This window comes from Cynoglossus semilaevis, chromosome 6, assembly GCF_000523025.1.
Source record: "Cynoglossus semilaevis isolate Cse_v1.0 chromosome 6, Cse_v1.0, whole genome shotgun sequence".
Lineage (NCBI taxonomy): Eukaryota > Metazoa > Chordata > Actinopteri > Pleuronectiformes > Cynoglossidae > Cynoglossus > Cynoglossus semilaevis.
Window position 1 is genome coordinate 12,624,047 of NC_024312.1, and position 13,786 is coordinate 12,637,832.

The following is a 13,786-nucleotide window of genomic DNA, read 5'->3' on the forward strand; positions in this document are numbered from 1 at the left end:
GAATCCCACCCCCCCCCCTCCTCCCCCCCCCCGCCCCCCCCCAGTGTGTCCACACACCTGTTTCCTCACAGTCTGGACCCTGTCGTGTGGTCATCAGAGCCCAGCTCTTTAAAGCAGATCTCATTGCTTCCTGTATGACTGCCTGAGGGGGTGTTTCTCCCGCCGCACACTAACTTCATTATGTCACTCTCATTGTCTCCACAACTCGTCTTCATGATAATTCAGCCTCAGCTCTAGAGAGACGCCTGTGGCACTTCTAGAAGCGGTCTCTTCAGGACAAGTGTCACGCTGTGCGATGGTGATTAGATGAAGAGTGTATTTATACAGTTAATGATGCAGACCTTTCCTCCGTGTCCGGCGTGGGCCATTGTGAGAACATGGCTCCAGTCTGCCTACATCCTTCAGACCTCAGAGTTTATGTCCTCATTCAACCCAGTGGAGCTTTTCAGCAGAACGCCGTTTGAGCACGCAGCGTACGTGTTGTTGAGAGTTGAGATCACAGTTGTGAATCAAACCACTTCCTCAGATCTTGGATAGGCCGCCCGGAGGAAACGCAAGACGACCTTAACCGGCGTCCATTTAACCTCTTGTTCGTCTGGAGAAATGCAGGCATGTGTGAATGGAGAGACAGATTGAAAAGTGTCAGATAAAGTTAAACAAGGAGAGAGAGCGAGTCTTCCACCGGGAGAGAGGGGCACCGTACACCTCTCTCCTCTCTCTGCTCCCCTCTGAAGTGAGAACCATCTCTGTGTGTCTCAGACAGACACTGCCTTACGTCCACTTGGATATGGATTCTTCCAGGCAGGACAGGGCAGTTAGTAGGTAGATGGGATGGACTTTACGTGAACCTGCCGACCAATTATTCAGGAGGGTTACAGTTAACAGAACGGTCACTGTTGAGGCAACAATTTTGCGTTTAGAATTGCATTTTTTTTAATTGTCAACTTGAAGGTGTTTCTTCATGGTACGTCCATTTATTCAAATGTTCACCACACACACTACGCAAATGAAACTGTTCAGTCAGTACCAATACCGGTCCTCGCGTCCGTATCAGGAAGAGGCCGGCATCGAAACCTTCCCTCCATTTGTGTCGACCAGGTACAGACTCTGATGAATAATTACATAGACAGTTCTAATCAGGTCATGCGCTGCAGCTCTTGATTAAAGGCGATCAGACTGGATCAGGTCTTTGAAGGCATGTGAGTCCACTTCAGCAAAGACCTAATTAAACAGCATATCTCCTCTACACATCTTAAAACACTCGCCTATAATTTAGTGTTTTACAAATGGTTCTTTGAAGTTCTGTTCTATTTTTTTCCCTCCTCCGTTTGCAGTGTGTTGCCATATTTTTGACGTTGCTTCTTGTGATTATTTTAAACCAGGTGCCAAAGACTTTGGTTTTAAAACTAAAAGCTCAGACTGTTTATGAAGTGACAACAGCATCGTCCTCTTAGTCATTTTCCCCTCTTCGTCTCGAGGCACGGTCCCCTGAACTGTGCCCTGCTACCCCACAGTGATGCAGTCTGGGTTCATCTCCCCCCGCAGGCTGGCACATGTCTTCAGCTTTCCACCACAGTCCAGAGTCTTCCCAATGCCTGGCCGCCCACACTCCCTCAGGAGCCCCAATGCTCCAGGATACGGGATGTGGAAATAATGCGACTTGAGTGCTTCCACCCTGCCTCCCGAAATCAGGTTTTGCGGATTGTTTATTTGAGGGGAAGGAGGCCTCAGACAAACATCCTGTTTTAAAAAGCTGCCTAGGTTTTGTAGCTCTGAATTAGCCCGTTGACGGTGGTGGAGACTGAGGAATGTTGACGTGAAGGCCATCATCTCGGGGGACGTGAGGGGGCTCTCTTCACCCATTTGTCATGTTAAGTTAGTGTCCATTTTTAGGGCGGGAGTTTTTATCCTATACATCCTGGAGGGTCGTGTCCAGTGTTCTCTCTGTGGTGGTGCGAGCCTGTACCCTTGGTTCTTGTCTCAAGTATCCGTTCCTGTCCTCGGAGGCTGGCCTCCATTTCCCCTTACGTAACACGCATGCACGTAGAATGAGCGTCATCGGTAAGAGCGATAAGGCCATTTTTTCTTTTTCCGTTTCTCAGCATTGTTACAGCGCGTATTGTCACAAATCCATTCTGGGTTTTTTTGTCAGGGGTTAAGACACTGTAGCTCCCCATTGTCTATCGACTACGTGTCTCATCAATACATGTCACTGATTGGAATGTGTGTGCAGCTGAGTGTGTAACAGGGCTGTGATGATTAAACATCCCTGGTGGGAGGGGTCGATATTTTCACATTTTTAAAACAATGGTTGTGTCAGCTGTAGACGCTTCACAGTGAGAACCATTAGAGGGCGCTCTTAGCGGTGTTTAACCTTCAATCCTTTCTTTGTGGAGCAGTAAAATGTTTGCCAGTTTGGTGGTAGAAAGCTTAATCAAAATGGTCAACACGGGTGACTAAATCCAACTCCAAATCGTCTGAAGAGCAATTAATGTGAGATCTAGTCCAAGACACCAGGGATCTGTCTGATTTTTTTTTTTTTTCCTGCTAACCCGTCTGACTGACCTTCTTTTGCTTATATAATAGCAGCTCCATATACTTCAAGTTGCGTTGCTGGGTGTATTATTAGGTGCTGCGTTTTTTTTTTTTAATTTTTTTTTTAACATGTACTCACATCTGAAATATTTAAGTATAAAAGTATCAGAAAAACACTGAAAATTTGAAAGAGAATAGCGCCCCCTTTGGATGAATACAGCACTGGCTTGCAGATTGCAGATGAAGATTTGAGTTAAAGATTATGTGCAAAAAAAGAGTTAGAAACGTGAATTTGATGTATGCACTTTTCGCTTCTTTTAACCGGAGATAAAGTTGTCTTGTCTTGTTTTGACCTTTTTTTTTTTTCTTAAAACGAAATCCGATGTTCTGCAAGAAACCAGTAATGCACTTCTGAGACATGGTGAGGTAATGTGCGTGTAGAGGTCACAGAGTGAAAGCCATGATAATCTAAAGCAGAGAAGCTTCAGACCTCCTTCATGTCAACAGACACCAACCTGGCCATTCCTTCCACTGGTCTGGGTCTGTTTGGAGAAGCGCGGTGGTGCCAGTGGGCGCTGAGCTTCTGAAGGGATGAAGATTAGAAAGATTGATCTGCAGCTTTTTTTTTTTTTAATGAACGTGTGTCCCAGTTCTGTCTGTGACACAGCTGCAGTCAGAGGTTACAGTGCTTTGTGTAAATATTTTCACTGGCTGCAGAAATAATTTATTTCTGCTCTTAGCAGAAATAACAGAACGTGTGTTTAGAGTTCACGTTAGCCCCATATTCCCCCTTGGCAAACAATGTGCGTGAGCTAATTTGGTGGAGCCCTGCTGTTGCCTTCTTCTCTCTTCACACCACAGCACGGCACCAGCCTTCACCAATGGTTCCATTCATACAGCTCAGGGCACAGGGTTACAGCAACAAATAAAGAGTGTGTGATGCCATTAAAAATGTATGGAATGTCCAACTGTTAGTTTAGTGTTTTAGTGTGCCTCCTCACACTGCTCAGAGCAGGAACAATACCCCCATTTGAGCTTGTCCCTGTTCATTTCCAAGCATTGCATTGCCTGGCAGGGAGAAGAGAAAATAAACGCCAGCTCAGAATTCTGTTGTAATTGTCAGTGGTGTTACTATTATTTTTCTTCTTCTTTTGTTTACTCAAAATCATGAGCCCAGACGCTGACTTTGGTCTGTTATGATTCCAACTGTAATTCAATTTTTTTTTTTTTAAATCTGTCTCTTTTATTTCCTCCTAATGAGCATTGACATTTGAGTTGTCAGTATTTTTAAAACTCGTAGCGAATAGCCAGTACATTCTTTGAGCTTCCTGAAAGCTGTGTGTGGATTGGCTCTAGGGCCCGTGTCATTCGACAGTCCCACACAGGCCATTTACAGCCCGAGAGAATGGATAGACGCTCATTGTGCACGGATGAACAATGTAGCAAAGCCTGGTTCACTTTCTCTCCATACATGTGTAAACTGAGAGACAGTGAATTGATATTTTTTTTGTTCTGTGTCCTTATCTTGAACATGATCTGCAGCAGCAGCTACTGTGTATCCTAATATCCTACCTTGTCCTTACATGGGGGCAAACGCCACAGAAATACTCACTAGTGGGTTTTTTTTTTGAGGATTAGGGAGTACAAGTTACCCAAAGGCAATTGTGTAACAGAAGTGCTAAATAAAAGTAGTAAAGTTGTTTCTGTGAAAGTTGTTGTGGAGAGCTTTTGCAGGGAATCGTAGGAGCTTCGTTTTAATGTGTGTTTTACTCGTCTTGTAATTGTATATTTCTGCAGTCTTGGCCGTGTGGCATAGTACGTGCAGTCAGGCTGTCGCATTTCAGGGTACGGTTTAGATTAGAGGTCTGGCTGCAGCTTCCCCCTCTTCCCCTCTCTGTGACTGCCAGCACATAATTTACTTAATGAAATCCTGCCATTCCCTTTAGCTTGAAGATTTTTTGCAGATGTTGACAGGGAAGGACTTTGTGAATTATTGGAAATGTTCACTCCTACATTTTTAATGAATGTCTTGCTTGTTGTGAACGGCCGGAGTTGTCAGAGATGAGGGAAACAGTTGTCTTTGTTTGGGGAGCTGGTGTCGGGATGTCCGCGGTGGAGCAGTGTGGGTTACAGCCAAACAAGTGTTGTGATTGAAACAGAAACTCTGGTGCCACATTATCCTGACAGAACACATTTTCCTCACAGTCTCTGATCCACTGGACCGATCAATAAAAAACCATTGTTTGAACGGCAGCTCTGTCCATCACAGCTGCTCCAGACCTCTGTCCGGTAGAAACCAAATACCTGCCTTTCGCCTTAAATTAGTCCGACTAATATACATTGTAATCATAGAGTTCTTTGTTATTGTTCATGTGAAACGGAGTCTGTACCATAGTTTGTGTAAAGTTGGCGGCTGATGTCGCTTCACTCCCTTACTGTAGAGTCCTGTGTTTCCCAGCAGAATGGAACAAGTTTTTGTCTGTAAAATTCTGAGGATGGTCTTTCTCCCGTGTGTTCCAACTTTAAAAAAAAAACCCAAAAAACAAAACTTTTTTGACACAACAAAACCGCAGAAAGAAAACAAAGTAAGTAACCTTCTCTCTGCATCCCTGCCCCCCACAGCACTAACCAGAGTAGGAAGTTAGGAGGCACTGCGAGAGGAGGAGGGGGAGTTCAGGAATGTGCAGGGTCTCCTCTACTCAAACGCTCCAGCCTACTTGGCTCAAACCTCCCTCACACACACTCACAAACAAACGTTGTTATACACGTACACGCAGACACACACAGGCAAACAGAAGGGTCGTATGAGGAGGTGAGGGGGCACAGCCGCTCAGCAGGATGTTCACTGAGTGTTTTGCTTTCGGTGCTCGTTGCAAACTCCGCCGGCCTTTAGCACTGCCTGCAGATATGACATCCACAAACATCCCCCACAGTTTTTTTCTCTAAGCCTTCACGTGCCCTGAAGGACTGTCAGAAGGCCGCGGTCTGCAGAGAGCTACGCCACATTTCCTCTTGCGTGCACATGGACACAGTTACATTTAAACTGAAATCAAAATGTTCATTTGTCAGTGTAGCGTTAGACCGATCCAGAGTCCAGCCTGATGTTTTGTCCTTTTTTTCGTTTTAACCAGGCGTTTTGTGCATGTAAATGGCTGTGGATTCTTTGTTGCAACCGGTTGTACAAGTGTGGGTGTTAGCAGACCTCTTCTCATTACCTGAGGCGAGTGTCCATGGTTTCCATCAGCCTTATTGTTGTCTTGAATCAAAACAACAGCGTGTGTCGCCAGGTGGACTAGAAAATATTCTGCTGCTCTCGTGGAGCATGCACGCCCTGTCGTTACAGTCAGAGCAGCGGAAGAACACCAGTGTCATCAAGTTAGCTAATAGCTAATAGTTAGCGAATAGTAGGACCTTAGACCCTACTTGATTTTCCACCAAACTGCGAAGCTGCAGGGACTGCTTCGTGTTAGCCGCCGTTGCTTCCTGTGCCGTGAACACCCCTGGTCGCTCGTGGATTTCATGTACCTGTTATCCAGGGTACAGTGCTGTGCTGGCCTCCCTCCTGGGGTCATCCCAAAAACAGAAACAGAGGGAAAGTGGAGAGGAAGTGCGCGACAATGTAACGCTTTCCCTTTGTGACCTGCCTCTCTGCCTCGTACAGGAAAGGCCCGACCACGGAGAGAAAATCCATACACATATAAGAGCAGCTCCAGTTCACATGTCTGTCTGATAAAGCCCACTTTGATGGCAGCGATAGCCCCGACGCCCGTCTAAGGGGGGTGGGGGGGGGGGGCTGCTCAGGGGTTACAGTCAGTGTAAAGGAACCTTTGTCTCCTGCTTTAAAGCCTTAACATTGCTTTATCTCTAGTTGTCTAGTTGGAAATCTGCAGGAGGAGATGGTCTCCTGCTTTGTTTTGAGCAGGTAGCAGAATGTTACCATGGTGAAAAACGCCTTCTTTTAAAGAGTCTGGCTGTGAAATCACACAGCCCAAATATATTTTCCTCACTCCGTTCTGTGGGAGGGAGTCACCTTTCCGTGGGCAAAATGCTCCATCAAAGGTTTGGCCTCAACCCTCCTTCTTTTCCCAGGAGAACCGTCACTCAATCCTGCCCTCTGATTGGTTAAGAGAAATACAATCTAGCCAGAATGTCTTTGTACCAATAGCAGAAAGATACCGGGTGCAGTCCCACCATTATTCAGTGCTGACACAGCGTTGTGGAGATATCCCTGGCTGTCTAGTTCACTGGTGGAGCCTAATAGCAGGATGAGAATCTAATCCCTGGCAAAGGATGAGAGGCTGCCGCTGCCCCCCCCCACCCCCCTCGCTGCTTTCCTCCAATCAAATATGCTGCATAAAGGTTTTTTTTTTTCTTCTTCTACCCTTCGCAGTAAAGTTTTGTAGAAATGAGTCCATCTGCGCTCTGAACTGTGGATTACAGAGGAGTGAAGTATAAGAAGGCAGCCCTGGAGGTTGGTGGTAAATGTTAGCACAGAGGAGAAACTGTTGTTTTACTGCCTGTCCCTGACACTCGGCCTCCAATTCATCTCACTCAAAAGCTGCGAGGCTGTGTTTACCCCGAGGCAACTCTTTTCTGCTTCTCCCTCTGCCCCCCCCACGCCCCTCCTTTTCATGCCGTCTTTACAAGCATTACTGGATGATCATCAAGGATCGCCATTTAAACTTTGAAACCCCCGGTTTTGTGTGTTTAGTTATAACTATCCAGACTTACCCTCCGGCAAAGGAATCTCAGAGTGGAGTGGAGTGGAGTGATCTACTTGTTCCCATACGTAAACCTCTGAAAAAAGGCTTAAGAAAGTCGTGTTGAGCAAAGGAATTTTGAAGACCGTTGTTAATGACACAGTGGTCTTTAATCATGAGGGAAAACTTTTATAGCGGTGAACGTGTAATGAAGTTCTTAAAAAATAAAGAAAAAAAAAGATCTCGACCGCTTATGAACGCCTCGTGTGAACTCTTTCCAAGCAGGATGATTTATGAAAAGACTTTTGCAGACACTGAGACGTGTCACTGTTGCACAACGTATCTGGACGGTCACATGGTGTACGTTTTCTGGCGTATCGGTATGGACACAGATCAGTTCTTTTAAGGCGCTCAGAAACCTAACTGGACGCAGATTGTCTTTGTAGAGAAATGCTGTTTAGAAACAAAAAGCAGAATGGGTGTGGTGCGAGTGCCAGTGAACTGACACATGGACTTGTTTGTTGTCAGATCTGATGTCCTGCATTTGATTCTCTGGATTTCTCCAATCAGACCGGCCACAGGGAAAAAGAAATGTCAACATTTTCTCAGGGTTTCCATGGAGCTCCTGACTTGTTGTGGAAATCAAACTGTGGACACCGAATTCCTGCCATATGTTCTTCTGTATCAGTAGTGCATAATGGCACTAGGAAACCTGATACGTTTTGCTTCTTTCAACCTTCTTTCAACTCTCCAATGTTTTGATGAGCAGTCTGGAATTTCACTGCGTTGGTTTCACTGCTTATTCATCAAACCAAACAGAAAGTCTTGTTATCATTTGGCTGCACGGCCTTTGTATTTTGCCTCCACAGATCTACGCGTTCACAGTTTTTGGTACCGCTGCTGTGAGACCCGTTGCATAAGGCAAGGCAGGGTTGATTAACTCCTTCAAGTGCTCAGATCGTGGCCTCGGGCTGCAGGAAGAGGAAGTAAGGCGGTGGAGGCATTGTGACTGCACTCATTGACTCCGAGACTGACACTAAGAGAAGAGGCTTTTGAGAATAAAATAACAATAATAACACGTGCTACTCTTCTAATGGGTAAACGGAGCTGTTAAAAGGTGGCAGGGTTAAATGGATGCAGAGCACCAGTAATTGCTCCCAGCCTGACGTGACTCCGCCCTGAACAGACCCTCTGGAAAGCCGACATGGAGTCAAAGGGAGTCGCTGTGGTCAGATAAAGGCAGACACACGCCCGACCCTCCCTTCGCCTCATGTCTGACTTTAAGAGACTGATCTAAGATTTAGCCCAATCACTGGCTGTGTTCCATGAAATAAAGTCAGCGATCTCTCAGGAACGACGACGATAACATCAGTGCTTGCCCCTGAAGAGGAGACGTCAGTGGCTGTGGTGATGGTCGCCCATGGTCGCGCTGCTCTGCTCTGCTCTGTAAAGTCATGACAGGTCTTCCGTCTGAGCTCTCAAGTCAGCGACCCAACTTAGACAAAACACACAGTATCAGGATGAAAACGCAAACATTCCTGCGGACCACCCTGCACCACCCCCCCTCCCCCACCTGAACAGACACGTGCTCACAGGCACACGTAGTTGCTGGACAAAACAGAGTGGCAGGAAAAGGCCTGGCTGACGGTGCACTCATTGTCTTCCTTCATACTAAGGCTGAGACATGAGATACATTTCTGACCTTTGTCCTGCTTAGTCCTCTTCCTGGGCCCGGACAGTCGCACAGTCTACCTCGCTTCCAGGCTACGTGTGGGGATCTACAAATAACTGTGCAGATTGTTATCGCTGTGTGACTCCGGTTTAAGCAACCAGCCATTTGTTCTTTATGTTTGGATGTACTGTATAGTTGAGGGTGAATTTACCTTGATGATTTGTGACCTGGGAGAGAACACAGGCCCGTAAACAAGTTGGGGCTGAGTTCTTTGTTAGGCCTGGCCGCGCTGCAGTAAAAGCTGAGCTCAGAGCGGAGGAGCTGGAGTGTGGAATTCACTAATGGCACATGCATGGTGGGGCCCCTGAAGAGAGGGGGTCATTTCAGCCATCGGTGTGTGCGCAAACACACAGAGAGTCTGTCTGCAACTTCCCTTTACTCCCTCCCTCACTCCTCCACTCCCAGAAACACACAGAGCGTTGAACCAGCAGCCGTTGTGTCTGTGGTCTTGTCAACTTTTTAACCCATCTTTGTTTAAACTTTAATTTCCAGAATGCCTCAGGAGAAAGGTTAGTTTGGGAGGAGGTGAGACGTTTTGTCACTGCGTGGATCTGCTGGGCTCCACCTTGGAGGCGTTTGTTAATGGAGCCTACGGTCATTAAGGCCCGAGAGCAGAACGACTGAAAGGAATGGGGCCACAGGCCCCGGCTTTAAATCCTCTTTGCCAATAGACGCTCTGAAGCAAAATAATGGCATCACTCTGTGTGTGAGTTAATGGGAGCTGATAGCATGAAGGCTGGGGGGTCAGCAGGTCACAGGCTTGTGCTAAGTTGTCAGGGAGCTGAATGCTGTCTCTGGGCCCACAGCGGGGGAAGAGCCCGGCGGAGGGGGAGTGAGACCCCCTGCCTAGCTTGTGCCATCACCACCCCCCCCGCCCCCCACACCCCCACTCTTGCGGAATGTGAGAAAGATGAGGAAAGAGGGACCGAGATCATGGAATGATCATACTTCAGTTTTTATGTGCAGCGTGACGTGACAGCTATGCAGCATGGAGTGTAGCAGCCCCTGAGAGCAACCAGTGCTGGTGTGTGTGTGTGTGTGAGTGTGAGTGTGTGTGTTCAGCATGGTGGAGATAGAAGTCTACCCAGGGAGCAGTAACTCACTTTGGAGTGCTGAGTGCTGTCACTGGAAAAAGTTCACAGACTCCAGCCGTGTGAAGTGAATGAACATCCTCATTTGCTCGGCACAAACGCGCAGGGACAAGATGCTAATGAAGCTGCCGTGGAAAAAGAAGGGGATTTCTCTTGATCGAAGCCGGCTTTATTTACACACTGACTGTCAAAGTACGGCCTTCACATCCCCTCTGTGAGAGAGAATGTGAGACGACTTTTTTTTTTTTTTTTTTTTTTTGTCAACGTGTAGTTTCAGCCCAGTTGCCGGTTTGAAATATGGAATTGATTTCAACCGTTAATGTGATTTGTTGTGAATCTGCATGTGTGAATAGCAGTGACTGAGTCTGAGGTGCTTGCCGAGACTAATTATTGCAGTGCCCTCTTGAGGCAGAGCAGGGAAATTCAGTCTACAATCTGACCTCACTGTACCCTCCAACACCGGGTATGTACAGGATATGTATAGAATGTGTGTGTGTGTGTGTGTGTGTGAGAGAGAGAGAGAGAGAGAGTCAGTCGTGCCAGTGTGTGTTTTAGATGGATGTGCATGCAGTGGTATTTATACAAGGCTTAGATTTCAATACAGTGCTCCGTCAGTATTTATAGTGTAGCCATCTGCTGCGAACAATAAAAAGAGATTAGTTTATCCCTTAAAACTCAAGCCTTCCTTTTTTACTGGCCCGGTTTGCTTCTTTTTTTTTTTTACTGCTGCCAAAGAGGTTGTGTTTTAGACCCTCAAAAATGTGACCATTGATTTTGATGAAACTTTGAGGTGAGAATCTCAAGTCCTGGATGAAACGTGACCTTGGCACAAATATTTTTGAATGTGATTTATTGAAGGCTACATACATGCTGCACTGTTTTTTTGTTTTTATAATTAGTATTTAATTGAATATAACCTTTTGTCTACAAAGGGCTGTGTTCCTAAGAAGCTACTAGCTCCTCCTGCTGTTTGGTTTTGAGTAATCTGTCCGTTTGTGGGTGGACGTGTTTAGCAGTGAACAGTATGGCCAGTTGGTATTAGCTTAGCTACTCCAACATGATGACTGGTCTATGGCGATCTTTAAAGATAGCCTCTTAGCCTTCACTTGAACAGCAATGTTTGCGATGATAATTTAGCTGTGGTGTTTTCACGTCTGTACTTTTTGTTTCATCATTAGATTAATTTTTAAACATTTTCCGTATCCTGTTTTACTATTTTTTCACCAGCTGGCGTTATTCAACGCCCAACTGTTGTCTTTTTTATTTCCAGTGAACAGCCACTTATATCATCACTTGTTTTCTGGAGTTGCAAAAAACGTTTGTTTTAAATCGTTCTTTTCGTCTTGCCTCCTCCTCTAGATGCCAGTATGTCGCCTGATGCCCCGAAGCAGAGCCACTGGTGTAACGTGGCGTACTGGGAGCACCGCACACGCGTGGGACGCCTCTACACAGTGTACGAGCACTCCGTCAGCATCTTCTATGATCTACCTCAGGGCACGGGCTTCTGCCTGGGCCAGCTCAACCTGGAACACCGCAGCAGCACTGTTCAGCGCACAAGAGGCAAAATCGGCTATGGCATCCTGCTCAGTAAGGAGCCGGATGGTGTGTGGGCGTATAACCGCAGCGAACATCCCATATTTGTCAACTCCCCCACTCTGGACATGCCTAACAGCAGAACTTTAGTAGTGCGAAAGGTGATGCCGGGCTACTCCATTAAGGTATTCGACTACGAGCGCTCATGTCTGTTGAGGCACACCACTGACGCTGACCTCCTGGACGGACCCTACGACCCTAACAGCGTGCGAATCAGTTTTGCCAAGGGATGGGGCCCTTGCTACTCCAGACAGTTCATCACCTCCTGCCCCTGCTGGTTGGAGGTCCTCCTCAACAATCACAGATAACACAGATGGACCCAACAAACTATCCCAAATATCATCTACCTAGATTTAATATAAAGTTTTATATATTATATGAAATATATATTATACTTGTAAATACGGAGTCATTTTTACAATGTAATTATTTATGTATGGTGCAATGTGTATATGGACAACAGTGGAAAAAAACAGATAATGCACTTTGGCTTTATATATATTTGTATATGTATATGTATATATATATATATACATACATACATATATATGTATATGTATATAAATATATATATATATATGTAAGCAATTTTTCAGTACCAACATGAGAAATTATACAAGAAAATTAGGGTTGGCCTGGATTTGGTGTATAGTTTTCATATACTATTAATATCCAGACAAAAAGCTAACACCGTTCACACATTGGTAATAAAGTATTGGCATAATAACTGTTGCTTTGGTCTGAATCATTAGCTTTTCCTGTGTTTCATTCACATTTTCTCTTGAGGTCAACACGTTAGAAAATCACATTTACTGGGATTTTCTTAAAATCCCAAAGACAGTTGTAGTAATGTAAATACTACATACTAAAAACTGTGTTTTTACTTCATTTTCAAAACGTCTCATCTGCCAGTTTTCCCACAGTCACCCAGGTCGTTACGTCCTCGGACGTTTAAAGAACCGCTGCCTTCTTCTAAACATTTTAGAATGTCCATAATAGGTGTTGGTTTATAGGAGTAAATTTAGAAACCCACGGTGTTTATGTTTGGGCTGCAGCTACAGTAACAAACCTCCGACTGATCCACATGTCCTTGAGGTCCTGAGGAGCCTCAGTAATAAGCACCAAGATAAGACGGTGCAGCGGAGGACAGCGGAGGAGGAAATGATGGAAGTGCTCAGGCTCAGCAGTTCAACCGTCATTCCAAAGGTGTTCCTAAGTCAGCACATCATCGGTGGCTCGTGGTCGCCAGTCTCGGGCCTCCACAGCCAGCCTGTCTCACAAAGGACGTTGTTATACTGTAACTGACCAGCGATGCGGCACCATGAAACCAGTGCTGTGATACTGGAATGTATGCAGAGAAACCAAGAACTTTTACAAGCCTACTGGAATCTTAAAAACTACAGCCAAGGTGGATGTGGTTGAGCTGGCTTCCTTCATAATTGCTGGTGTTGGGTTGTCAGATTGGCGGTGGTGGTAGTGAGGAGGGGAGGGGGGAGGACGCCGCTCTGCCAACAGTCAGCAATAGAGGCATTCAGTAACACACACTGATCCTGGGTCAGTGAGTGCTCCGCTGTTACGAAGACATTTCTTTTTGAAAAGGAGCCTCCGACAAACATCAAAGGGCTGCACATGCTCTCTGTGAAGGGTCGCCTCGACGACCTGTCCACTAGACGTGGAGGGAAGTTTGTCATCAAAAATACTCTTTTCTAATCAGGTGTGCTGCTGAGCACAGCTCCTCCTCCCCCCCCCCTGTCAATGAAAGCTCAGACAGCCTCCTCCAAGCCCCGCTGACTGTCTGGAGCCAAGACTGTGTAGAGTTCAAACCAGAGAGGAGTGGCTCCACTCCGCCTCTGCCTCTGCTCTCTTCCCTACAACTGGGGGCCATTATCCTGCTCCTTTGTGTCTCTGTTATGGGAAAAGGTCCCACATCACCAGCAGAGAGGAATTGGCAAACAATTATATGGGGTGGACACAAAAGCCATGACCGAGGATATGAGAGGGGGTCTAATTAAACAGGTCTGAGGGGAGGCCAAGTGAGGATCCATATCTACTGAAGCCGCGTCCCCGGGAAGGCGCCGCTCCACAGCTGAAATAGTTGTGGCAGGATGACTGTAAGTCTGGGCGAGATGGAGCGC

At 46.2% G+C, this 13,786-nt stretch overlaps 1 protein-coding gene across 1 annotated transcript in view; it reads left to right on the forward strand.

Annotated features, from left to right (window-relative positions):
• smad6b (SMAD family member 6b) overlaps positions 1-12,378 on the forward strand; it is a 20,483-nt gene extending 8,105 nt beyond the window's left edge. Inside the window, exon 4 of the mRNA XM_025056562.1 lies at positions 11,418-12,378. Coding sequence (XP_024912330.1) covers positions 11,418-11,959 — 542 coding nt within the window. The 3' untranslated portion in view covers positions 11,960-12,378. The remainder of the gene's footprint in view (positions 1-11,417) is intronic.
• Positions 12,379-13,786: the final 1,408 nt, after the last annotated feature.